We start from the raw sequence: 27,512 nt of genomic DNA, 5'->3' as shown, positions 1-27,512 counted from the left end.
CTTTATCCTTTGATGAAAATGCCAACAATAAATTAAATCTGAAAAATTTATCCACATCTCAGTACTCTGTATTTTTAATGCAATGCTTAAAGTAAATCTGATTTTCTTATGCCTAATTTTCCCAATAACATAATTTTATTACATATCATGTTTGTTTGTTTTTGTTTTTGTTGTTGTTTTGCAGAAAACATTAAGTTAATTGGTCCAGCTGCTCCTCTTGTTGTTGAAGCTGGTAAAGATCTGGTTCTGCCCTGTTCTCTCCAACCCAACATCAGTGCTGTGGATATGATGGTGGAGTGGATCAGACCAGATTTGAGCGGAACTGATAAATTAGTACATCTCTATAGACACCATAAAGACACAAATGATAAGCAGATTGAGTCTTACAGATGGAGAACTGCTTTATTTAAAGAAGAATTGCAGAAAGGAAACACCTCACTGAAACTCTCAGCAGTCCAACCTACTGATGAGGGAGTTTATCAATGCTACATTGAGTCAGAGTCCTGGCATGATGACATCGTTGTTCATGTTATAGTCAAAAGTGAGTGATAACAGTAATAATAGGGACTATTATTATTATTATCATTATTATTATTATTTCAAATTAATTTTAGGGTCATAGTTGTTGGAAACCAACAACAGGGGATGAATCAATAGTATACAAATGAACTAGTTAAGTCTGAAACATAAAGTAAATTAGTGTGGTACTCAGTTTTGGACTGAGTAAAACAAGCAATGTTTTTGTTTGTAGTAGGGCCTATGAGGACACAACTGGAAATCTGGTCATATAAAATAGTGAAATCAAGTAATTAGTGTGCTCCACTGACCCTGTTTAGGTGCAGTGATACTGTGTGACAGATCAAGTGCAATAGATTGCAGAAGTACTAAACTAGTAGCTAATTATGACTACATTGAGAGAATAACAGGAGAAAATGGATGCCTCATTTTAGTAATCATGATTTTCTTTTTCTTTCTAGAACTTTTAAAAGTAGTTGGTCCAGCTTCTCCACTTGTTGTCGAAGCTGGTGAAAATTTGGTTTTGCCCTGCTTTATCAAACCCAGCGTCAGTGCTGAAGACATGATGGTGGAGTGGATCAGACTGCATTTGCCCTTTGATACCACCGACACACTAGTGCATCAGTATAAAGGATATGAAGACAGAAATGAGAGGCAGATGGAATCTTACGTAGGGAGAACAGCCCTGTTTAAGGAAGAACTGAAAAAAGGAAACACTTCACTGAAACTCTCAGCAGTCCAGCCTTCTGATGAGGGAGCTTACCAGTGTTACATTAAGTCTCTTGGATGGTATGATGATGTAACTGTTATTGTTGAAGTTAAAGGTAAGAACCATCACAATTTCAGTGTACGATTACTTTTGATTTATGATGCGCTTGCATAAAATACATTAATTTATCGGTAACATTTCACATTATGGGTCACTAATTACGTTATTAAGTGCTTAATTTCAATTAACCATTCATCAAGCACTTTTTAACACATAGTAACAGATTAAGTACTTAGTAATACGTACTTCAGTACATTGTTAAACCGCTTATTTACTCATTGAATGTCTACAAACTACTGATTATTGTGTTGACAACAAACTCATATGTGTGTTTACTCATATATAGAAGTAACATTAGAACTAGAGCTTACTCCATAGTCCTGTAAATAATCTTTTTCCTTCATTGTGCAGCCTTAAAACAGAACATAATATTTGGGCTTTAGTGGCCACTTTCACTTCCTCAGATTCAGCTGTTTTATTATTCTCTTACTTCCTATTGTTGTCAGTCTTTTCTTTTTCCAAATGAAGAGACTTCAGGAGAACAGCGTTTGCAGAAATTATGAGCTTTATTCAAGCTTTACTCAGCAGGCCAGTCTGATGAAAAAGTGGGGACTTTATACTGACTACTTGTGCTGCAGCTGTCATCTGTTAATGATTATGTCAGGACAACATACATTGTTACAAATAGCTGTTTGCGCATCTACTAAGGACAATAGACATTCTTTTGTAAGCCCATACAAGCAGCTGTGCCCTTACCAAGGACAAGGACCCCCTCTGTTGTGAAACAGCTAATTGCCTGATATTTCACAACTAAACACATAATTAATTACTAAGTAGTAACCCTCCCAAATTTTTCAAAACAGTTAACTAATATATCAATAATGGGTTGTCAATGAATTATTAACAACATAATTAATGATAGATTCGCAACCTTGAAGTGTTACTAATTCATCGTTATAGAACAGAACCAGAGAGTGACCACAAACAGTATTTCAATTCCTTAAAGTATAATTTGAAATCATGTCAGTATGTGAGACAGTTTCATACAAATGACATAATTATAGAACTTTTTTGTGAAAATATTTTTATTAAACATTTTTAGTACAAAAACTAAACAATAAATCAGACATACATAAAGACACACACAAATGTAAAGAAAACATTCAAACTAGACTTTACTTAATTTATATATTTTTTTATTGATAATTTCATCAACGCAAAATCAAGATATGTCTTGCATAAAGTCTTTCTAAATTTGTATCTGGTTTGTATTTCAGGAAAAGGTTTTCATGCTTGGAAGATTGCCATCATCTGCATTTCAGTATTTGCCATTATATTAATCATTTTTACAGCATGCATCTTGAAAGGTACAGTTTTTATGAATTATTTTCAGAAAAAATATTTTTAAAACTTTTCCATATTTGGATTGTATGCATATACATAAAATATGATGTCATAACTGTATGCTTTAGCATGATCACATGCCAAGTAAGGACACAAAAAGCTAAACTCTTTTACCAGTTTCTCTAGTGCCAAAAATGGTCAGTACATGTTAATTTTCATGCTCTGTCTTAAACTTATGGATTTTCAAAAATCATATTTTAATACTTGTTTCAAAGCACTAGGAAGTTGTCAGAACTGGCAGAATTACTTTTCAGTTGAACAATGAAAAAATGGTGCTTTAAGTATTCAAATATTGTTGAAATATGTCACGTGGTTGCAAAAGAATAAAATGTATTACATCAACACAACCACACCAAAACGGATGAATTAAAAAAACTAACTGTGCTGATGTAACATATTTTATTCTACATATTATATTATTATAACAAAGTCCACACAAAGTATATTTCATTTCAGTCAAAGATTTGAATCATTAACTGCTTTTGAAAGGTTTTGAGAGGCATGTGCACAACGTAAAATGCACAACCTGTTGTTGTTCCCAACAGCGCAGTGACTGTGGTTGTAGTTCTCAACAGTACAGTCACTGTGGTTCTGCTGGAGTGCTTACTTAAAGATGAAGAAAAATATATCAGTATTTCATTAAACCATGAAGTTAGCTGCTTGGTGAATCTGTGCTCTGAAGCATTCATACACAACAGGACGAAATACAACAGTAAAAAAAAAACTATGTATCTTCTGAATTAATTCAATATTAAGAACAGAAATTTATTTTTTTCAATATTCCTAATTCTTGTCTGTTACAAAGCACATTATACTAGACACTATTCAGACTACATTCTATGTAAGTAATGATGGACTACAGCTCTACCCTCTAACCATGAGTGCTTTAAAAGAGGCATTGAAATAATGGAGCCATCAACAAGCTCCAGACAAAAGAGAAACTGAATTTTCAGCAATGATGAGATAGTGGCCTTAGTTAGTAAACCTCTTTCCCACCACAACAGTCTGCAGTGATGTAATTCTACTCCATCCACAAAAACAGAGTTTGTGAAAAAAAATACAAGTGTATACTGCAGCCACATCATCAAATGTTTTCTATCTGGGGGCTGCTTCATGAATATTTCTGCCAGATGCCACTTACATAGAAGTCAAAATCCCAGGAAGTCACCAAATATTACAGGGCTCATATAGCTTTGGGCCAGCAACAAGTCACTGCAGTATAGTTTGAGCTAATCAGCATGTTTGTTGTTACTACAAGCCAAACAGAAACACAATTTCATACCCAAGTCTACACCTACTCTGCTTCACCGGTCTACTGATCAGCAGCCTGCCTCAGCCCTGACTATTACTCATTACACCTGAAACACAGCTGACTGAAATCAGAGACTGGATTTTTTGGTCTGAGCAAATCTTCAGTGTCTTTCAACGTCTCTAGAGTTCACTCCACGTTTCTGAGACCTTCTCCTTCTTTGGCTGTTCAAGTGAATTTTGTGGTCTTGACATGTTTTTGCTATAGGTTTGACCTTGAATTTTGTCAAGCCTCTGATATCCTGATTTTGATCTTTTGACTGTTTTTTAGACTGCAAATTTTAGGTGTGTCTTTTGGACAAGCATTAAGGATCTGTCTTGCTGTGCATCTGTATCTTGCTTCTCTGAGTCCATCATTTCACATATTCAGATTCAGTGCATCATATTTGAATTAAATAAAAGTTAGATTTGGGGCATGCATTCACTAATTGTAAATTAATGTTAGCCAAACGGCTTTGGTCCAAAAAACATTTTGATAGGCTTGAAAAAAAAAAAATTAATACAATTGTGGGGATACTGCATAAAAACATAGTTATAAATAAATGTCTTTATTATTATTATTATTATTATTATTATTATTATTCACCTATTCATGAAAGTAGATCATTTGCGGCCACCTAAAAATTTTATATTGGTACACACTTAAGCTTACCATTTCATTACTGCTATATATAATGAAGTGTTCTAAATTTTTAAGTAGCTAATTCAGCTAATTTGATACTTTTCAAAAGATTTAACTTGACTTTATTGTTTCTTAAAAGTCCACAACACTTGGCTTAACCAGTTCTGCCAGGAGCAAGTGCAAGTGAAGGTCACACTCTGCAGCTTTACTCTGTGTAAGAACAGATCAATCTAAATGTTTAATAAGGATCAAATTGCACAAAATTGGATTAACAGAAATTGTAACACTGTCTTACGGTGTTAGATACACCTGCATTGTAATGAAATAAGGTGTAATAGCACTTCCAGAAAAATGACTTTCACTGAAACAATCTGTTTTTAAACTTGTCTAAATTTCTTTCTTATCACTTGCCTTGTGACAGTAATCAAGAAGCAGTGCTATAGGGCAGTTTTCCCCAGCCCTGGTGATGGAGAACCTCTGGAGTAAATATTGTTTGTTAATATTATTATATTAGTATATATAAGTCTATGGCAGAAGACAAAAGAATCCATGAAGACATAGAAGGGATAGGCCACATTAAGAAAACGATAGGCGAATGTAATACAGTTACATAACCTCCAAATGACACATAACACAGGAGGACACAGTGATCACAGGTTGGGGCTATGAAAGAGACACAGGTGACACATATGATGAGGAAAATGGCCCAAATACATCAGAATCACACGGGCAATTCATATCCATTAAAGTCACTTACGAAATTACTCTTTTCTAAAGAGCACTTAATTTTTTCTAAAAGCCACTGTTAATTTCAGGATTTGCTCAGAGAGAGTCATGTGTTCAAACATTTACAGTCAATGGATGATGGTGGTTTCTGAAAGCTTTGCATTGTTTCTCTATAATTCCAGACAAATTTTCAGAAAAGAAGCTTTCTCCTGCACAGTGCTCAGTCATTACCTACATGCGTCTCCAGTCAGTTTCTGTGAAAAAAGAGTTTGACCTGAAGAAATTCAACACATCAGAGGAGGGTTATAGAAGACTCATCCCAGCTATCTCAAACTACAGAAAGGCTCAGTGAGTGTTTAACATAAATACTATTAAGTTAGTATTAATACTGTGTCATTACTTATGGATCATACAAAATGTTGAAGAAGTCAAGGTGGTCTGAAGAGGGTTAACAAAAAAAGGTCTTTTCAGAGCGCAAGGTCTTTATGTCGCATTCGGACATAAACACACACACACGTGCCCATCCATTTTCAGATTAGACAGTATGTTTACAGTTGAGCTGGTTACTTCGGTAGGTAACGGCCTGATTTATTAAAGCAGCTGCCCAGCTAACATGTCCATGTGGGCCCCATGTGGGTTTTACCTGGGCATGGGCTTTAGTGGGCTTTTTGATGGGCTGTATGTGGGCCCTAGTTGAGTTATAACCATGGGCCCCAGTTGGATTATAACCATGGGCCCCAGCTAGGCTACATTCATGGGTTCCCTTTGGGTTACATTTGTGGCCCCAGTTGGGTTACATTTATGGGCCCCAGTTAAGTTACAAATGTGGGCTACAGATATGGGCCCCAGGTGGGTTACAATTGTAGGCACACAACTCAAGCAAGTCCAGCTGCTCATTCATGTTTGAGTCCTGGGAGTTGCTTTGTAATTATTTCTTGCAAGCCTTCCACTGCTGAGGATAAAAAACAGAATTATGGAGGTAAGAAAGTAAAATTTAGTTCAATTCCACTGCTATTACCAAGTAAAATGGAACATTTTGTTGAAGGGATAAGATATTAGTCCAAATGAGAGAGAATTAAGCCTGTACGCTGTTCCTGTGACATACAAAGTTTGAGGAGAGTCCCTGGGGCGCATAGGGGCATGGTACTCCCCAATCGTGGTCTCTCCACAAGAGGGGTTCTGAATGTCCAAGATCCCAGTAACACACATGCCATGGGGCAAACCCTCCTCAGCCATGCATGCAACAACAGAGAGACTGACTCCCTCCCCAGCACAGCGGTATTCATTGCCTCAGCTATGACAGCTTGAAGGCAGGCTGGTGCAGCAAGCTGATTGTAACATCCCACCTCCTCTGGCAACAGCACACACAGGAGGTGCCCCAGTGCCAAATTTTCGGTGCTGTTCTCTTGAATGCCGGATATGCCTGCTGAACCATCGCACTCAGCTCCACTGTCACCTTGAAGTGCAGCTGGAGAGCTGTGGCCAAAGCTGCCTGGCTGCCATGCTGCTCTGCCAGCAAGTCCTTGCCAGCTGCTGTCCAAATGCCCTCCCACTGGGCTCTGCTGTCAGTTCTTGTTGTGCTTCTTCTACCTCCACAGTTCACAGCCAGGCTGAGTCTTCTGCTTGAGCTTGTGGTAGTGCCATGTTCCTCTAGACTGCTGGTGTGCTATCATATTTCTGCCACTACATGTGATGTCTTGGCAAAGAAGGTGACATGGGAAATATTCACTTTTGATGAATGCTCTTTATTGAACACAGCAGCAGTGGAGAACCGCCACCCAGCACTACTGAAGCAGGCTGGGAAGCAGGCAGGACACTTCTCGCCTTATATTTTCCATTCCTGGTAGACACACACAACTGCCTAACTTCACCAAAGTCCGGCATAACAATGAACACATTTTAGACAAATGAAGAGTAACTTATTTGCAAACTAAAGTTTCACACTTACCAGGAGCGACATCTCCCAAGAGATGAATAGTCACTCTGTGTGGCCATGCCTCCTCCTGTGTGTCCATAGCTGAATGAGCCAGTAGGGTAATGCTACAATATTTTACCATAAATCTACCATAAGAACTCATCATAAATGAATGGAACAGCAGGTGTGGATGTCTCTCCCACTCTCTTGGCTTTTAGAAAAGGAGTGTTTTAATAGTTTTAGTGTATGGGTTAATATATGGCATAGCTGTTTACTGAGTGTGTTTTTAACGCTATTGAGAAAAGCAAACACTCACTGAGAAACAACGAAATTGGTTTCAATTCAATTGGGGGTGGTATACATTAGACCTATTTAAAGCACAAAGTATTATCAATTTTGTTGTACTTTTTCATTTATTTATTGTGGTGGTGGTATATAATAAATGACATGTAATGACAATTTAGTTTTGAGAAAAAATTTTAGTCATTGTGTACATTTTTATTTTGTATCTTCATCACTTTGATTTCGTGCCGTAAACGATTACATTCCACATGCAAAATTTTCTGAAAGTTCATATATTTTACTCACTTTATTTTCTTCCCCATTCTGAAGATTTGCTGGCTATAATCTCACTGTACACTCCATCAAAACTTTGACTGAAGCTCTACAAACTGAAAACTCCTCCCTGAAAGAACTGGATCTCAGCAAAAATAACCTCGAGCCCTCAGTAGTGGAGCTACTCTCTGCTGGACTGAAGAGTTCACACTGTAAACTGGAAATACTCAGGTCAGACTCCACAAATATGTGAAATTAATTTTTTAGCTTAACTATTTCCAAACTTCGCCTCTAGGAAGCCCAGTATTCACACAGATCATCCAGTATTTGTTTGATCTAATTATTCCTTCATTAAATTAATGAAATATAAGCACTGTGGAACTGAACTGTTACACAAAAATGTACTATTTAGCTTAAATTTGCACCTTTTGATCATTTTATGTCAAGAGAGGAGAATAACCTAGCTACATAAATATTGTTTAGCAGGCTATTAAGGCAGACCAACTCTGCCACAAGCAGCTGTTCAAACAGCCATCAAATTAGCTTTAGCTGGCTAGCTAGCTATCTAAGCTAACTTATTTTCAGCAAGTAAGCAAAATTATCCTAGAGATAATCATGTGTGTTATATTTTCTTATCCATGATGTGTCAATGAAAATCAGTCAGTTAGAATGATATTGTTTGACAATCTCATGGTGTGTTAACCGTATGCTGACTAGTTGTTTCATGAAACATTTTTCATGAAGTAGTTGCAACTGCTGTGACTGTTGTAGACTCACCCTCACCCAAATAATATTGGTCAGCAGTCCTACGGTGATCTCTTTCCATTGATGAACAAGAAAGAGGGCGATGATAAATTGTGCAGCAACAGATGGGCTACACTCAGAAAACTAACACAGTGCACATAATTTGCAGGTCGATCTGTTAAATGGCCAATAAGTATAGGTATATTGTTGGTGCACATGTTTTTAATTGTTTTAAATGTTTATTCCAACTGTTGTAACTTCTGTATGTGAATACATTCATTGAAAAAGTTATATGTTTACATATCTGAAAAACTATCTATAACTGAAAAAAAATAAAAAACACATAGTTATACAGATTAGGTGAAGGAACAATCACTGCAATAATTCTGCCAGGAAAACAAACACAATGATGATCAGAGGTTCCAATGATGATTTCTTTACCAGTTTTATTCATGTATTTCTGTATGATTCCACATCTTCTGATTGAACTGTGCTCTCTGTATTTGCTCTGCCTCTGCAGATTGGCCATCTGTAATTTCACTGTGGAGTCCTGCAAATCTCTTGTAACAGCTCTACAAACAAAAGTCCACTCCATGAAGGAGCTGGACTTATGTAGCTATGACCTCCAGGATTCAGGAGGCATGGAGCTGCTCTTTGCTGGACTGAAGCCTGGAGACTGTAAACTGGAGATACTCAGGTTGGTGTTTGTCAAATTATTTATTTGTAAATATTTCCTGAGATGTACTGTAGTGAGATACTGAAGTATTGTGATGAGAGAGAATAGTCTCGAGAAATTTGCTGCAAGAGATGTTTGAAGTTTACAAAGATGCAGATAAGTCATAGAGTTGATGGACAGGAAGAGTTTATGCAGGAGTGTGTAAGTTACTGCAGAGTGATTTGACAGCCTTACATTGAAAACAAAGTACTTTATACTGAAGAAGAAAAAGGAATGAAACAAGGAAATATATTCTCTGTGCCACTACTCAGGAAACAGCACCAGATCCAGCACTCCATTTGCTCATGTTATTTGTCACTGTCAATACTTTTCTCCTAATCTCTGTCCTGCTACCCAGCCTTAAACACAACCTTATTAATCTCCAAAATCATCCAATAGTCCTATACCAACTGTCCTGCTGGCACAGCATTATTAATTTCCAAAATAATCCAATAGTTATATACCAACTATTCTGCTAATCCAAAACAATCCAATAGTTCCATATTGACTGTCCTGCTAAATAGATCTAAACACAGGATTATTAATCTCCAATGTATATTGAAACTGAACTGAAATTGTGGACTTGAGCACATTTAACTGTAAATTCCTTATTCTTCTGAATTGACTGCAAAAATTCTGACAAGTCCTGCCTGCCGTAGTTACTGTTACTGCTGTTGTTGTTACTGTTGTTACTGTTACTATGTCCATCAAACTTTCAGCTCAGCGCAGACCATGGTGTTACCTGCAACCATCTGTGCTAACTAAATTTGATTTACAAAATTTTCAGCGTAAGTTCAATGTCTAAGAAAATATGAATGCAGGCTAATTTAAAGCTGTAAAATGATTCTGTAAGCCATAATACCATTAATCAAACCTGGGAAATACTTCGGTCACTGGATGTTTAAGTGGCAGGTTTATTGTTAGATGAGTGGCAGAGGCTGACCCTTCAGATGAACTAAAACCATAGAGTTAACATCTTTACCTTCTTAGGTAATATTATAATATTAAATTTTTAACTTCTTAGACAAGATTACTTGTACTTTTCCAAAGTTACATCAAATTGTTTTTGCTAGCTATTTTCTTTGCCAGGATCATGAAAATTATGCGAATATGGGCAGTCCTACAGTAATGTGGTTATGGAAAGAACGTATAGTTCGGTGAACAGCTAAAATTAGCTAGTTAGCTATCTAGATAAACTTTGTGTGAAGCAAAATTAAATGGTTGTCTCTCATTGAAGTTTTTTCACCAGGCAAATTTGACTTGCATTCAGTGTGACTGCATTATAGACATTATATTATTACACTTTTATTTTCTTAAACATTATAATATTACACTTTTATCTTTCTTGAAAATATTATAATATTCCATTTTTACCTTTTATAAACATATTAAATTTTGATGTTTTTAAACAATATTATTTTTTCACTTTTATGTATTTTTAATATATTCTTTCTAGTTGCCATGTTTTCACTGTGGCAGACATTTATCCCTCTTATCTGGTCATATCAGCTATACATTCAGTGTATACATATTGTTCAAGTAGCAGTGTGTGTGTGGGTGTAGTATCCTAGTACTTTAGACAAGCATTGTATTGCACAGTTGTATTTTTTCCATTTCTGCACTGTTTCCTACCACATTGCTTGGTCTGTATTAATGCTTGTAGAACTCCATTTCCAAAAAAGGTGGGATGCTGTGCAGAATATAAATAAAAATACAATGCAAAAATATACAAATCATGTAAACCATATTTATAGGAAAATACAACAAAGACAACATATCAAATGTTGAAACTGAAAAATTGTATGTTTTTTGAAAAAATATATGCCTATTCTGAATTTAATGCCAACAACACGTTCCAAAAAAGTTGGGACAGGAGCCTGTTTACCTCTGTGCTGCATTAGCTCTTCTTTTAACAACACTCTGTAAACGTTTGGGAACTGTTTTCCCATTCTTGTTTGATAGAGGATTTCAGCTGCTCAACTGTTTGGGGGCTCATCTGCATTCACACCAGTTTAGCACCCTGACTCTTTTACTGTGGAGCTATGCTGCTGAATATATATATATATATATATATATATATATATATATATATATATATATACCATCATATATACTGGCTTTTGAACTGTGCACTGATAACAAGGTGAGTGGTATTTGGCCCAGAGGACAAAGTTTTCCAAAAAGAATTTCAAATTTTGATTTGTCAGACCACAGGAAACTTTTCCACTTCACATCAGTCCATTTTAAATGAGCTCGGGCCAAGAGAAGGTGCCAGCATTTCTGGATCCAGTTTATATCACGTTTCTTCTTTGCGTTTGAGTTTTAATTAGTATTTGTGGATGCAGTGATGAACTGTTTTCACAGACTGTGGTTTTTAGAAGTGTTCCTGAGCCCATGCAGTGATTTCCACTACAGAATCATGTCTGTTCTTAATGCAGTGCGGCCTGAGGGCCCAAAGATCACAGTCAGCAAATACTGGTTTTCAGCCTTGTCCCTTGCATACAGAGATTTCTCTAGATTCTCTGAGTCTTTTAATGTTATTATGTGCTGTAGATGATGAAAAACAGAAGTTCTTTGCTATTTTATGTGAGTGGTAAACCCTTCCTCATCTTTACTTCTGAAAGACTCAGAGTCCTTGTGATTCTCTTTCTGTACCCAGTTGTGTGACTGACCTGGTGCCAAACAACCAGCAGGTGTTTTTTTTTTTGTGTGTGTGTTACACAACTTTACTAGCTTTTTTGTCACCCCTGTCCCAACTTTTTTGGAACGTTTGTTGGTTTCAAATTCAAAATGGGCAAATGTTTTTCAAAAAAACAATAAAATTTCTCAGTTTCAACATTTGATATGCTGTCTTTGTACTATTTTCAATGAAATATAGTGTTTAAATGATTTGCATATTATTGCATTTTGTTTTTATTTACATTTTGCACAGCATCCCAACTTTTTTGGAAATGGGGTTGTAGATGTGTGCTGTGTAGTTTGTTCTCACTCTATTGCAGCCTTGGAGGGTCACACAAATGCACAGTTAATCAGCATTAATTAGGCTGAGTCATTACTTCAAGTTGAACGCAGAGAAAACTATGCCATGCTGTTAGAGTAGCAGGAAAGAAAAGTTGGTATAAATTATTAACCTAACGAAAAAGCTGCAGAGAAGTGATTAACTTGATCATCATATTTTCCTAAAGATGTTGACATACCACAGAGGAATTGTAACCAAACAGGGTCTGGTTTGCCAAAAGCATCTTAGTGTTTTGGTTTTAACTGGTAGAGAGAAAGGGCTGTGTGATGCTAGCTCTACCATATAAAAATCAACTTTGTGCTAAGATGTTTTGAAGACTCTGTAATAACGAAAAAAAATGAATGCATATTTTAGTTCATAAACTAATTAGAAGAGTCCTTAACAAGAGTCCTTAGCAAAATAAAGCACCATGACTTGTGGGAAAGCTGAATCTCTTCATAATGGTGAACACTACAAAACTTCTTTTTGTTCCATTCAAATATCCTCATTTGAGTATTAAGTGTACAGTAAGAACAGTTACTTCTTTTGCAGACTTCCTTTATGTAATCTTGGAATAAACACATGTGAAAAACTTGGATCAGTTTTAAAAATGGAAAACAGCTCCCTGAAAGAAATGGACCTCAGTAATAATGACCTGCAGGATTCAGGAGTGGAGCTGCTCTCTGCTGGACTGAAGAATTTACACTGTAAACTGGAAATACTCAGGTCAGTGTTTCTGTCAGTATAATCCTGAACGATAAATATTAAGGTATGTTATTCAGTCATTTACCTAAATATCTTTTTTTACAACCTCAATTCCAAAAAAAGTTGTAAAATGTAAATAAGTATATGAAAAACAGAATGCAGTGACTTGCAAATCTCATAGACCCATATTTTATTCACAATAGAACATCATTGTTGATGTTGAGACATTTTACCATTTCATGAAAAATATTAACTCATTTAGAATTTGATGGCAGCAATGCATTATAAAAAAAAAGTTGAGACAGGGCCACATCTACCACTGTGTAGCATCCCCTTTTTGTTGTTCTTTTAACAACAGGCTGTAAACGTCTGGGAAGTGAGGAGACCAATTGCTGGTGTTTTGCAAGAGGAATAATGTCCCAATGTCGGTTGTAGGATTCTAGCTGCTCAACAGTCCTGATCTTTTTTGCTGGATGTTTTGTTTCATGATGCGCCAAATGTTTTCTATTAGTGAATGGTCTGGACTGCAGGCCAGTTCAGCACCCGGACTCTTCTTCTGCGAAGCCATGCTGTTATGATGGATGCAGTATGTGGTTTAGCTAGTCTTGCTGAAATATGCAAGGCCTTCCCTGAAAGAGACATTGTCTGGATGGGAGCATATGTTGTTCTAAATCCTCTATATACTGTTCAGCATTGATAGTGCCTTTCCAGATGAGTAAGCTGCCCATGACATAGGCACTAATGCAACCACATACAGTCAGAGATGCAGGCTTTTGAACTGTGCACTGATAACAAGCTGGATGGTACCGCTCCTCTTGAGTCCGCAGGACACGGCGTCTGTGGTTTCCAAAAACAATTTCAAGTTTTGGTTCATCTGACCACAGAACAGTTTTCCATTTTGCCTCAGTCCATTTTAAATGAGCTTTGGCCCAGAGAAGATTCTGCAGCATTTCTGGATTGTGTTGACATATGATTTCTTCTTTGCATGATACAGCTTGAGCTCATGCAGTGATTTCCAGTACAGAATCATGCCTGTTTTCAATGCAGTGCCGCCTGAGGGCCCGAAGATCACGAGCATCCAATATTGACCTATCTGAATTATTTGATGTTATTATGTACTGTAGATGGCAGGATATCTAAAGTCTTCACAATTTTACATTTTTCTGACATTTGTAGATGCAGTTTTTCACAGATATGTGAACCTCTGCCCAGCTTTGCTTCTGAGAGACTCTGGCTCTCTAAAATGTTCTTTTTATACTCAGTCATGTGAGTTAGTTGCAAATTGCTTCTCCAGCTGATTTTTTTTTTTCTTAGCACCACTTATTACTTAGTTTACTTAATTAGCATTTTGTTGCCCCAGTCCCAACTTTTTTGAGATACGTTGCTGCCATCAAGTTCTAAATGAGTTCATGTTTTTCATGAAATAGTAAAATGTCTCACTTTTAACATCTGATATGTGTTCTATGTTCTATTGTGAATAAAATATGGGTCTATGAAATTTGCAAAACATTATTCAAATAATTTTATTCTGTTTTTATTTACATTTATATATATTTTACACAGAGTCCTGACTTTTGTGGAATTGTACATATATACCCATTTTACACACATGTTCATCCAAAGTCCTGAACACTACTTAGATACTTATATCCATGTCTCTAAAACTGGTTTATCTGATTTTATTTTACACTCATTCGAAAACACAAGATAAACATTTTAGATCAAAATAAAACTTTTTATGTGTATTTAAAATTAAAAATGCAATATCAAGATAAGGAGTGAGGCTCCAAATCCACATTGGCTTACTCATGTAGCAAAAAGGGTAAGAACTGCTGTTTTTTATGTGTTACTTGTTTGTGTTTTAATCTGTTCTTGTCTATGTTTTAATCTGTTGAGTAATGCCAACAAAATGTGTAAATCAGGTTCTAAGTTTTATTTAAATTGTTAAAATGTGCAGAAGGTAACAGAATGTGAATGTAAAATAACACTTTGTTATATGCCTTGAAATCCTAACACCTAATACTGTTACAAACAATTTGTATAGTTTCAAAGCTGTGAATATTCACTGGGTAACTGTCTCTACAGGGTGACACTTTTTAACCCTTAGAATCCCACGACCCTGCAGAGCATGTTTTGTTAAAATGACTACCAAAAGAGATTTGGTAAAAATGCATTAGATTTTTAGACTTCAGTGGAAAAGATGAGTGCTGAATGATTTTTATACAACTTGTGGCTAACTTTCAATGGTCTAAGCAAAATTAGGCCACACAGGCTCATTAAAAATCAACACATTTTCACTGGCTTTGTGTTTGTTCAACACTTACTTGCACAAGCTACTAAAATCTTGCATTTCACTTCATCAATGTCATTGTTTTGGCTCCAGTAGCCACAGGAATGGCACAGAAGAATATCCCCATTTTCAAAATGCGTGATATTGCAGGATATCCTGCAGCAGACTGTAGAGGGTAGAAAGAAGAAAGAAGCATCTAACACCCCTTATAATCCCCTATAAAAAGTGCCTATGAAGACCATGCCAATGCATTCACATTGTTACCTAGAAAAACGATGTATAAGCTTTTTTTTTTTTTTCAAAGCTTTGTAAGACTTTGGCACATGGGGTGTTGCAAGAGAGTTTGCTCCTTATTGTATTCATATTTAAAGGAATACATTTGAAAATAGTTTGCTTTTTGTGGTTTTTCATTTATATCATTAAAAAGTGTGTTATACTGTATCTCAGAAATGGATACCTCTAGATCCCAACATCTAGCTGTGATTCTGCAGATTCCATAGACATGCAATAGTTACATACTTCAGACATGAATCACTGAGCTTAGAAATAAAGGTTGGAAAATATGCCCAGGAATGGCTTTAATGGATAATGTAAGCTAACATTCAAGTGCAAAAGTGCTTGTATGTAGTATTTGCATGTAAAAAGGTTTGTTTTCTTGTCTCTGTGGTATGTAGAGCATAACCATATACTGTAATGTTATGGATCTGATATAGGATAACCTCTTAAAATCCCAGACTTAATACATACTAAGGCTTATTATTCAGTAACAAAAAGAACATCAAAGGAAACGGAGATATTCTTAGACATTTAAGGTGTTAAAGCACAGCATTGTTAAGTGGTGTCTGTATGTTAGGTGTGAAATATGTATGAATAAACCAAAAACAATAACATATGACGTCAAAAATGAAAATATATTGTACTAAAGCAATGAACTACTGCACACAACTAATTGGATTTAAGAATTCAGGTTTGACCCACAGACTACATAACATTCCAAACTACTTGGAAGATAATAGTGGCTAATTTACTTATACAAAGAAAACAACAAACAAAAAACACAGAAACTTCCCTCTGTATCTAATTACAAACACACACAGCCACCCCCCCCCCACACCCAGCTACAGTCACACTCAGAAGGACAGACTTGCTAATATGTAAAATATATACTGAACACTGAAGAATCGAAAAAGGCAAACGCAAAAAGCACAGCGGAGAAACAAATATTGATTAACAAGTCCAGTTGCAATATCTAATTGGCCAGTGAGCGCATCTCAAACAGTCCCGCATGAAGCAACAAGAGGCAAGAAAACCTGAAAGAAGTGGACTGGAGTACTGGATTGGGAGTTATTGATGAAATTCTGAGAATAATCTGGTACAGTTCAATCCAGTACTCCAGCCCTCATCTTCTGGGTTTTTACACATCTGATCCTGTATATGCCATCGCTATAGCACATTCCAAATGTACCAGTAAACATACCATTTAATATGGAATTAATGACTGTACAGGAAAAAGAGATACTGAGTACTTTGTGGTGGGTACCGTGTGATACCCATAACCTACTCTTCTCTATCATATAGGCTTGTATTTCCTGAAACAGTTTGGTAGTCCTTGCCATTACCATGCAACATCTTAGCATTAAATCTGAAATATACTTTGTATTTGTCACATTAGTTACTCTGTACGTACATATTAGCAAAGTATGCACCAGGTATTACTTGTAAAGACCACATATTTACCATTAAAGTCTGTGTAAGTACTGCTGTGCATACCTGGCATGTACTATGTACATATGTGCCATGTATGTACCAGAAAATTAGTACTACATGTTCCCTTTTAAATACTAGGTATGTGTTGCACCATAATATAAAGTGAAACTTCTCAGTCTCCTTTTTATCTCTTTGCAGATTATCTGGTTGTATGATCACAGCAAAAGGCTGTTCTTCTCTGGCTTCAGCTCTGAGTTCAAACCCCTCACATCTGAAAGACCTGGATCTGACCTACAATCACCCAGGAGAGTCAGGAGTAAAGCTGCTCTCTGCTAGACGAGAGGATCCACACTGCTCACTTAGCACTCTCAGGTGTGTGAAACTGTGTTGAGAGATGGATTTGTGTGTGTGTGTGTGTGTGTGTGTGTGTGTGTGTGGAATCACTAAAGCATGATCTGACAGAACACTCCAGCACATTGATCCTAGTTAATGTAGGCTCTAATGTTGAGGACTGTTGCTCACACTCCTAGACTGCTCTCACTCACCTAGACTGCTGTCACCCTCATAGATTACTATTACTCTTCTAGAATGCTACTAACTGAACACTATCAGTAAGTTCAGTATGAATATTGCTGTCTGTGTCCATTACAGAAACTGTATTATATATTTACACTTAATGTCATGGGACAGTCTGGGAGTGCAGAGAGGAAAACCCATCAGGATGGGCCTTAAAAAAATGTATATAATATATGACCAAACCAAAATACCTCTCAAGGTAGAGATGAGGAGTTGCCTATATTATAGCCTTTTCTTTTCTCTCTTTTTTTGTCGTCTTTTTTCCTTGTCTTAAATCAAAACAATGTTTTCTTTTTCCTTCTTTCCTCTTTCTCTTTTCAGTCCATTGACATAGAACAGTGCTCTGTTTTCTCATCCTTGTGTGTTTTTACACTTTTTCACTTTCTAAATACCCACCTGGGCTGAGTACCGTACCGGTCACCCCTCTACAAAGGAAACTGAACAAAGACAAAACAGAGACACGATAAAAAATTAAACTAAAATTTAAGATCTACATATTTAAACCACAAAAATAGAGGTGAGGGTTTGTTCTTGTGGTTTGTTTGTGGTTATACTGTATATTGTCTGTCTCTCTCTCCTCGACTGACTGACTAAAACTTCCTGTTTGCTGGTTTTAAGGAAAGAAGTTTGAGAGTCGGAGTTAACGTGGAGCTAAGGCAGGGAAAATGTTTTTGTGCCTAATTTAAAATAAAGAATATGGAATTTCTTTGTCTGCTGGGCTGCTCGAGTTTCATCACACAATACTTTAGAGATTCTGAGTGTGCAATTTCACACATAAAACATTACTGTTTCGATAATAACTATTACAAGTAATTATTGAGCTTACAAATTATTATATCTAAAAGTATTCTATGCCATGGTTACAAAAAATACAATTTCTAAACAGTGCTTAGGTGAAAAGAATTACATAGTGGGTTAAAATCAATAGAAATAGACTGATAACCACTAGGATCTAAAGCATCCTTTCCTCTCTTGTGTATGAAGGAGATAATTGCAATATGCATGGATTGTGGTAATGTGCCGACCTTACATGCATCATTACACACCTCAAGCAATAAAGGGCCTATGACATCTTCAAATGCTCTGTACAAATCAACAGGAAATCCATCCAGCCCAGGGGATTTATTAAGCAGCATGCTTTTAATTGCTTGGGTAATCTCCTCTAGTTTCAGTGGTGCTTCTAGAAAGTTTCTAGCATGTTCAGAGAGTTGTGGGAGACTAAGGTTGGTAAAAAGTTGTCCATCTTTTGCTTGTCCAAGTCACCCTGTGATATGTAAAGAGTATTATAGAATGATCTAAATTTGTCATTTGTTTGCTTAGAGGAGGTAGAAGTGTTCCCATCTGTCTGTCGTACTCCAGCTATAAAATTCACACTGTTTTCTTGTCATAAGTGGTAGGCCAGGAGTCAACCGGGTTTTTTACCCATTTCCCAGTATGTCTGTTTGGTTCGAAATAAAGCATTATCTGCTCTCTTATAATAGAATTTGTTTAATTGATATTTAATAGCTATTATTTTATTCAGTGTAGACCTGTCTTTGGTTTGAGAGTAAGAAATTTCAAGTTTTTCTAAGTTTGATTTCTCATTAGCTAATTTCTTGAAAGAAGCATAGGAAACAATTATCCCTCTCCAATACGCTTTTAGGGTGTCCCACCAAGTAGCAAGAGTGCTATCCTGCTTACTATTAGTTTCCTCACAGAGTTTAATTTCAAATCACCTCGAGAAATTACCAAATATTCATAGATTACACAATCTATGAATATTTGGTAATTTCTCGAGGTGATTTGAAATGTACTACAAATATCAGCAAAGTGATTCAGTGTGATGGTAAACAAGTCAAATACAAAAACCTGAAACAGGAAAGAACAAACTATATACAAGTCCAGTCACATTCCAAGGACTGGCACATAAAAGCACCAACCAAAACATAAGCTCACTGCAGCTGAAAAACCTGGGGTGATCACCCAAACTCGACTTTCCATCTGCCCAACCTCTTATGTCCATCGAACCCCTATCTGCTGTATTAAGTGGGAAAGCAATTAAGTATAATCTTTGTCAGCCTGTATTGGTTGAGGGCTATTGTGACAACCTGATTTGTTTGAGAAAGATCTAACATTCTGCTACCTACAATAAGTGAAAACCAAAAGTAAAATAAAAAAGGTAACAGGCTTCATTTACTTTATAAATTGTAATTAAGTCAGGTGATCTTCTTCCCGATGAACTCCACTGCTTCCGTGCGCAAAGTGAATCAGTGACATGCTTCGTTGTGTTTGATGTCCAGAGTGGCAGGAAAACAGAGTGTGTATTCCACACCCTTACTCCTCAAATCGCTCTTGATCTGTTTGAATGAGACTCTTCAATCCATTACTTGTTTGGAGTAGTATGGGAAAAATATGCCATAGAATCTGTCCTTTCTCTCTGGCCACTTGGAGTATCTGCTCTTTCAGTTGATAGTGTAACAGGCTGACCATAACAAGCCTCAGGCGGTTCCCCTCCCCCTGTTCTCATCTTGGTGGACCGGTGGGAGCACAATGAGCTCACTGTATCTCCAGGCTCGGAAACTGGTGCTCCAGCATAGCTGGAATCTCCCGTTGCAGAAACTAAATCATATCGTTTGCCTCTTTCAACTCTGGCATATCCAAAATGTTGACATTACAATGTCGCTCTCTGTTATCCAAGTCATTGATATGGTCCATCAGTTTCTGCATTTCTTCTTGGATAGCTTCAATTTGTTGTTTGGATTTATGAGCAGTGCTCTCCAGCGCCGCAGCCCATTCTTCAGCCTCATCTATACAGGAGCTCAGCGTGCTAATTTTCCCCTCAATATCCTCCGCTGTAGCCTTAATTTCTTTTGTGTCCAGCTCAATGTTTTGTGTGCATACACAAATTGCTCTAATCTCTGATGCAAGAAAAGCCAGTGTGGGCTCACTAGCAACCGCACCTGACACGGCTTTTGTATCTTAAAGTGGCCTGTTAACAAAGGTGTCCATTTTCTTGCTAGCTTTAGCCGGCTGTGTTGGTGGCGTATCTTTGAGGCACTGAGGCTTTCAGATTTCTCGAGTAGACATTGAAATTTTGACCATTGTGTTTTATTTAAGAAAATACAGGGATAATTAGTGTTGATTTTATTTTCAGGGAGAAACTTTCTATGCTGCCATCTCTGTCAAGAGCCCACGTGACCCCTCTTGAAAGCATTCTTTCTGGTAGTGTGGGAGTTAGAAGGTGGAATGTATGTAAAACAATGTCCATTTTGGACGTGGATGGGGTGGTTAGTTCTCTGTAATTACTAGAACACTGTGTAAATAAATCTGTGATAGACCATGTTTAAAGTAAGAGAAAAATCAGTGTCTGTAATACTGTGTATAAAGTCATTTTAATGAGATCAGGTCCTGTATGCTCCAACTGCTAATATGAAGAAATTACATTTCAGATGATGTCTGTTTGTGTTAACATTTACATATGCATTCAGACACACATACACACACATACAAATACACACACACACACAGACACACACACACACAATTACACATTCACATATATGCAGGGATGGGGGGAGTAGCTAAGTAGTGCACTACTTTAAAACTTGTAGCTAACAGCTGTAACCGCTACAGTTTTATGAAATGTAGCTAATAGCTGTAGCGTCTACAAAGTTTTGTGTTGCTATAGTAATAATTTTCACTAAAATTTCACTACAGGATTCAGGCAAAAAATCTGAACCATGGAACGTGGCCGTTAACTGGGCTGGTGGCGACTGTGCAATCCCGACTGAGCCGCGGACAGTTTGAGCAGACGGTCACCCGTTTATAACACCTTACTAGTAAGCTTGGCTCAGGGGTTGCAACCAAAATGTTAAGAAAAGCCGTTCTGTCCTTTCAACAAAAATGAAACCACCTTGGGAGCCACAACATTTTATGTCCGTTTTACCATCTTGGCTGTAAGTATGTCTCAGTAAGTGCTAATGTACTAGTATTTAAGGTGGAACGGGAAAATTCAAACAAGAAGCCACCGAATGAGAAACTGACATCAGCTTCATGACTTAGGCTACGTTAAACACAGCAAGTAAAAGTGGCCCAAATCTGATTTTCTCACCAAATCCGATTTTTTTTTTGTTTGGCTGTTCACATTATCTTTTAAATGTGATCTGTATGCGACATCAGTCTGAACAGATTACTGTTTACTCAGATGCCTCAGTAATTATTAGGGTCGAATTTATGTCCATTTTTAAAGATCAGTGTTATTAGTCAATGATTCTAGATTTCAGGGAAGTAACCTACACTGAGAACCAGATTGTATAATTTTAGAAAGGCCAACTGAAATTTAGAATTTCATTCAGTACCATCAGGCCCACATGCTCTTGTAAGCAGGGGGCAGTGTCTGTAGCATGCTTTGCTGTTTTTAATCATAAACTGATCAGTCCTTTTTGTGCAAAGTGAAATCTGCATCTGCAGGCGCAGGATGTTTAGAAGGCCCAATAGAAAATTAATGGCTGAGTGATAAAGACACGTCTCTCAACCCCCATCTGCTCTCCCCCTTTTGGCAACCTGGAGCAGAAGTGAGGGAAGGGGGTGGCTCACCTCGAACCGACCTACTTTGACCCAGAGGTCTGAAGATTTTCTTTTTTTTTTTTTCATTTTTAACAGTTAAGTACAACTTAATGGAACCTCATGCCACCCTTTTAAACATCCCAAAGAGACCTTTGGACATCACATCAATTTTGGATACGAATAAATTTTGACTTTTGAAAACTCCTTTCTCTCTCTCACACACTCATTACATCTTCCCCACAGAGAGAGGTACCTCTAGCCTAAACAGATTATTCAGCACTGGTTTAGGCCTAATGGCCTCACAAGTCTCTTACCAGAGATTTAAAAAATTCCTACGCATCGTAAATTCCTTAGGACTTCGAAAGAGACTAAGCTTCAAACTCTGCTTCATTTAAACTATGAAACACCAGTCTTGATCAAATGGCTTTCTTTAATCAAACTGTGAAGAACACCTCTGAGACTGTTAACATGTTGCATTATCAGACATGAATTGATTATTCCTTGTCAAAGGGGAATGAATACTAAGCTCTCTACACTTAGTAGTTATTTTGATTCTTGAATCGTAACACTGTTTTATTGATCTAGGTCATTGTGTTGATCTTTGAACATTTGTAACTGTGTTCATTTCATTCATTCTATTATTTTTCTTCTTCTGTCATTTGAGAAACATGTAATCCATTAGTGTGTTCCATTCTGAAGGCAGCTGCCTACCTAGTCACTGCATTCAAAGACAGCTCTCTTGTTGGGTAGCATTTTAACTGAAAAGGAACCTTAGTAGGCATCGCATTCGGGACAGCACTTCAGAGCCATCATACGTCATAACTTTCACTGCGCTGTACACGTTTAATCTGTCTACTCTCAGTCGCTGGTTAACTTACACTCACCTCAGTGAATAAGGACAACTGCAGCAGCTGTTTGGAAATTTGTATATGAAGAACAGGGCGCTTTAAGGAGTCGTATCTGTTATATACTCGACTCGGCGCCCCAGATAAATACAGATATTCATACTAGTTTATAAATCATTTCACTTCATTCACTGTCCTCATCCACCTTAATGAACACACTTTATTTCTAACACATAAAGGACAAAAACTATGTATAATTTTGTATAAAATGCACAAAAGGATAGCGCACAGTCTGTTAAGCTGCTAATATGCATGTTATTTTATACATTCTCATTTGATCATCACTCACCTCACACTGATGTGACTGTGATAAGCACTGCAATACAAGACAGGCACAGCAGGCAAAAAAAAACATCTGGGGTACTTATTTTAAAATCATTTTATTTCTGAATTTCTTCATCATCCAGTGTGTTAAAATATTTTTTGCTGGTTCCACCATGTCCCCCCCTCACCATACCCTCGGCAAGTGAACTGCTTTCAGTCGTTCAGCACTGTTTTCTCCCCACTCCTCTTCCTCAGCCCCTCAGACAGCACCTTTCCGCTTCTGTAACGTTAGTTCCTGATGACTGAAAAAATCCCTGAGTATAGAATCAAATCGATTATTATTTACTTACAAAAAGCGCTACTAATTAGTGAACAGCCTATATTTTAAACTGGGCTCTCTCTCGATTAAAGAGCCAAAGCATTTACACAGCTAACCCGCTAGCTAAGCTATCTAACGTTAACTTCACCCAACAAGCAGCCTGTCAGGTCGCGTTAGATAAGTGAAATGCCTAAATTTCACCATAGGAACAATTTTTAGAGACCTATAAACACAAATATGTTCAATACTTTACACAAATACAACAATCAATCGAAACAGTAAAGACAGAAGTCAAGAAATAACTTACATTTACAGCCTCCTCAGTTGACAAAAAACAGCCTCCTCGTCCGCCATGTTTATCAAACTGAAGCGATGGAACTTTGAGCAGGTGAGCAGGTGAACAGTATTGTGGGATTGCCTTCGCTAAGAAGGAAACACGTGATGCTGCCCTCCAATTTGGTCAAAATAAGCCACCTTAGAAGGCAGCTGACTTAAGCTGCCTTCAGAATGGGACAGCTTTCGTCTCAGGAGCAGCGCAAATGCTGCTTTAGAATGCTGCCTATTTAGACAGCTGCCTCCTGATTGGAACGCACCACATATGTTTCATAATCACAGTTTAATCTTAATATATCTGCTTTTCTTGCAAGTTTTCTTGTAGTTTTATTAGAAGTAGGATTATAAAGTTTGTAGCTTGTGTGACAATGTATACTTTAATCATAGAGTTTCTGCCAACATAGCTACAGAAATATTGATGATAATTTACTCATTTATTTTACTCTGAGTTATTATGTAACTTATCTTTTAAGCATTGTTTAGAAATAGTAGTGAGACTTATAACTTAAAAATTGTTTTAACAGTTTCATTCCTTTGTCTAAGTAGTTAATATTTCTTATATGACAAGAAAGATTAAGGATTCAACTAATTGTATGTAACCATAATATGGTGTATGTTTAGATAACATAATCTGTAAGCTCCATAGTTATTTGTAATGGTCACTATGGAAACAATAATGTTTTATATATCAAACTGCATGCTTTTAAGTTTATTTTACTTAAGTGTAACCACACCCAGAATATCCAAAGCATTATGTGACACTTGAGCAGCATTCAAAGAAGTTGCATATTCATTATATGCAACCAAACAAACCAACCAAAACCTTTTCCCCACCTTAGCTCTGCCTCTCAAAGTTCTTTCCTTAAAGCCAGCAAACAGGAAGTTTGGACATAAGACAGAGAAGAGTTGGTCCTGAAGGGAGCGAGACAGTCAACATGTAAACAAAGAAACTACAAGTAAAGAAGCCCGCTCTCCTTCTCTTTAGCATTTAAATTCAGCAGATGTTAGATGTTTGTTTTGTTTAATTTACTCAGTAATCTTAAAGTGTTGGTAACTGTAATGTTAGACTATTAAAGAGCTCCATCTAGCTGCATTTGTTTTTCAAGTTTTGTCAACCTATTTTGAAAGTCTAATTGGCAACGACATGTCGCTGCAAACATAATTTAAGAACACACACAAAAGCAAACACAGTGCTGACTGAAATCCACCTCAAGAGCCTGCTTCAGCAACCCGGCCTCACCAATTAAACCCTGCAAGCAAGCCGGAAGGGCTGCATTCTCCACCAAGAGGTCGACACGAGCTCACCGGAAGCCTGCCTCACCTCTCCAGTCCAGCCAGATGCGGCACCCTTGAGGTTCACTTATTCAGCTTCGCCGAAGTGGGAAATTAGGTGCTTTGGAGGTCTTGTCCCCGCTACACTGCAGATGAAGATCAGTGTGTATGCGTGTTCAAGATGTGGCAAATAAGAAAAATCTGGGTCACAGTAGCAACCTTAAGCTTGACATGTGTTAGTCAGACCTAAAATTGGACCGTCCCTGCCCATGTCTAGCAAGACAGTTGAGATGCCCCAACTCCTAGATAAGTATATAATTATACGTAGACAGCAGTTAAAGGGTACATAAAAGCAAATATAAGTATTTATTAAATGTTGAATTATTTGATCTAGCTTCAGCACAGTTTTCACTTTGAATAGAAAAATATTTGCGCAATCAATACCAAAACATGAAATAACAAGCAGCAGTGACCATGTAGAACCTATATTACATTATATTTGACATAGGCTGTCATACAGTAATAATTTCTGCCTCTTTTTTTTTTAGGAAAACAGAAAATTCAAATGGCAAATAAAGCTGTCAGAATTCACCATAAAGAGCTTTCGATACAAAAAAAGTTATTTTACCTTTCTCTTCTTAACTGTCTTTGAATGGCAGGGTGAGCTCCTCCTAAACAGAGCTGAAGAGAATAAAGTTGCAGCACAATGTCTGAGATACGTTTACAGAAAATGATGCACGCTGTAACCCGCTGCCCCTTCAGTCCCAAGTAGCCACTTGCAGAATGTTGCCCGAAGCACTCAATCCTCCCAGTACCCCACAACGAAACACCAACCTTCTCCAGTGTCTGTGGAAATATGAACAGTCTGTTAGAACTTCAGAAAATGCTCTAAAAAATACCTAAAAAGCATTGAGCTCATTTCAAAAACACAAAACTCACAGTAAAACTAATGTTTTTACCAACCTGGTCTAGTGTGTTCAGGCTAATGGTGGATCACCCAGCGCTGCTTATTTCAGCCATGCAGCTCTTAAATTGGATTTTTCTGGAGTCTTCTACAGTCTCTTCTTCAAAAAGAAAGGGAAATTTACTTTCTGTGCTTCTTACTGCATGATGAGATGTACTTCACTTTAAACTCATGGCACTGACTGAACATGAGGCTGAACTCATACGTGCAGCTGTTCTGAGTCTGCAGTAACTCCATAGCAAAATGCAGGTTTTAAAATAAAATTAAGGATTTCAACTGAGATTATGAGCTTAAAACACTCAAAAACAGAGCAGGATTCACCTTCTGCCTCTAGCACACATGATCTTTTAGACCCGCCCATGAAGGCCACTGATAGACTTAAACGCTCATGGACAGACCATAATATAAAAGTTTAGCTTCAAATTAAAAACCCCTGCATATTTTGTGTCCTCAGCACTTTCTTTGGTCCTAGTTTGTTTCCTCCTTAAGTTCCAGCTCAGTTATTGAGAAATCTAAAGGGTTCTGATTATCCTTTATAGCCAATTCTGGTTCTTCAAGCTGTTTATTTATATGATTTTCCAAAGGATTTTTATTGACTTTCCTGAAGAGTATTTGTCCAAATAATTTGTCCAAATATCACCGTTTTGTATCGCCAGTTCTCCATGGTCTCTGTTTTTAAGCTGGTTCATGTTCTCTGTTTTTAAGATGGTTCCAGTTCTGCATGTTCTCTGTTTTTAAGATGGTTCCAGTTCTTCATGGTCTCTGTTTTTAAGCTGGTTCCAGTTCTGCATGGTCTCTGTTTTTAAGCTGGCTCCAGTTCTGCATGGTCTCTGTTTTTAAGCTGGTTCCAGTTCTCCATGGTCTCTGTTGTTAAGCTGGTTCCAGTTCTCCATGGTCTCTGTTTTTGAACTAGTTCCAGTTCTCCATGGTTTTTTAAGCTGGTTCTCTCAGAACTGGTTTGTTCTGATTGGCTCCTCAGTCAGTGTCAGCTGTTTGTGAGTGTACTGAGCCTTTTTGGTTCTGAGTGTACATTTATACTGCTTTAGTGTTTCACAGTAAAGAAGGTGTATGTTAGTGTTTGGATCTCTGAGCTTTTGACTTGACAGTTTTCTAAGTTTCTTTCTCATTTTTGTCACTCTTGATCAAACCAGTTGCCTTCTTTTTTCAGTGTAGGTTTTGACATAATCCTGATTTTCAGTTTTGTTTTTTTCAAAGATTGCCACACTGACTCTTTCTTTAATGTGAGTGTGTGTGGTGTCCAGAAAGCTGTCTAGAAGTGTTTGAATGTATTGATCTCTGATTGCTTTGTAGAACTCTTCTGTGCTGTTTTATGTCCATCTGTTTGGTCTCCTGATGCTGT

The 27,512-nt window shown here is 37.2% G+C and overlaps 1 protein-coding gene across 2 annotated transcripts in view; it reads left to right on the top strand.

The window, feature by feature from the left end:
* The window catches only part of LOC118803522 (ribonuclease inhibitor-like), a 48,904-nt gene that overhangs the window by 6,141 nt on the left and 15,251 nt on the right, over nt 1–27,512 (top strand). The window contains exons 1-9 of one of the 2 annotated variants that reach the window (XM_036564013.1): nt 475–541; nt 880–881; nt 978–1,340; nt 2,563–2,652; nt 5,528–5,693; nt 7,873–8,046; nt 9,080–9,256; nt 12,825–12,998; nt 17,173–17,346. In XM_036564013.1, coding sequence (XP_036419906.1) covers nt 1,079–1,340; nt 2,563–2,652; nt 5,528–5,693; nt 7,873–8,046; nt 9,080–9,256; nt 12,825–12,998; nt 17,173–17,346 — 1,217 coding nt within the window. In that variant the 5' untranslated portion in view covers nt 475–541; nt 880–881; nt 978–1,078. Of the gene's footprint in view, nt 1–184; nt 542–879; nt 882–977; nt 1,341–2,562; nt 2,653–5,527; nt 5,694–7,872; nt 8,047–9,079; nt 9,257–12,824; nt 12,999–17,172; nt 17,347–27,512 lie in introns of those variants that run through there. The other variant, XM_036564012.1, reaches the window with a different exon arrangement.

Source organism: Colossoma macropomum, unplaced genomic scaffold, assembly GCF_904425465.1.
Source record: "Colossoma macropomum unplaced genomic scaffold, Colossoma_macropomum, whole genome shotgun sequence".
NCBI classification, from domain to species: Eukaryota; Metazoa; Chordata; class Actinopteri; order Characiformes; family Serrasalmidae; genus Colossoma; species Colossoma macropomum.
The sequence above is the reverse complement of the archived record's forward strand: the minus strand, read 5'-3'. Positions and strand labels throughout refer to the sequence as shown.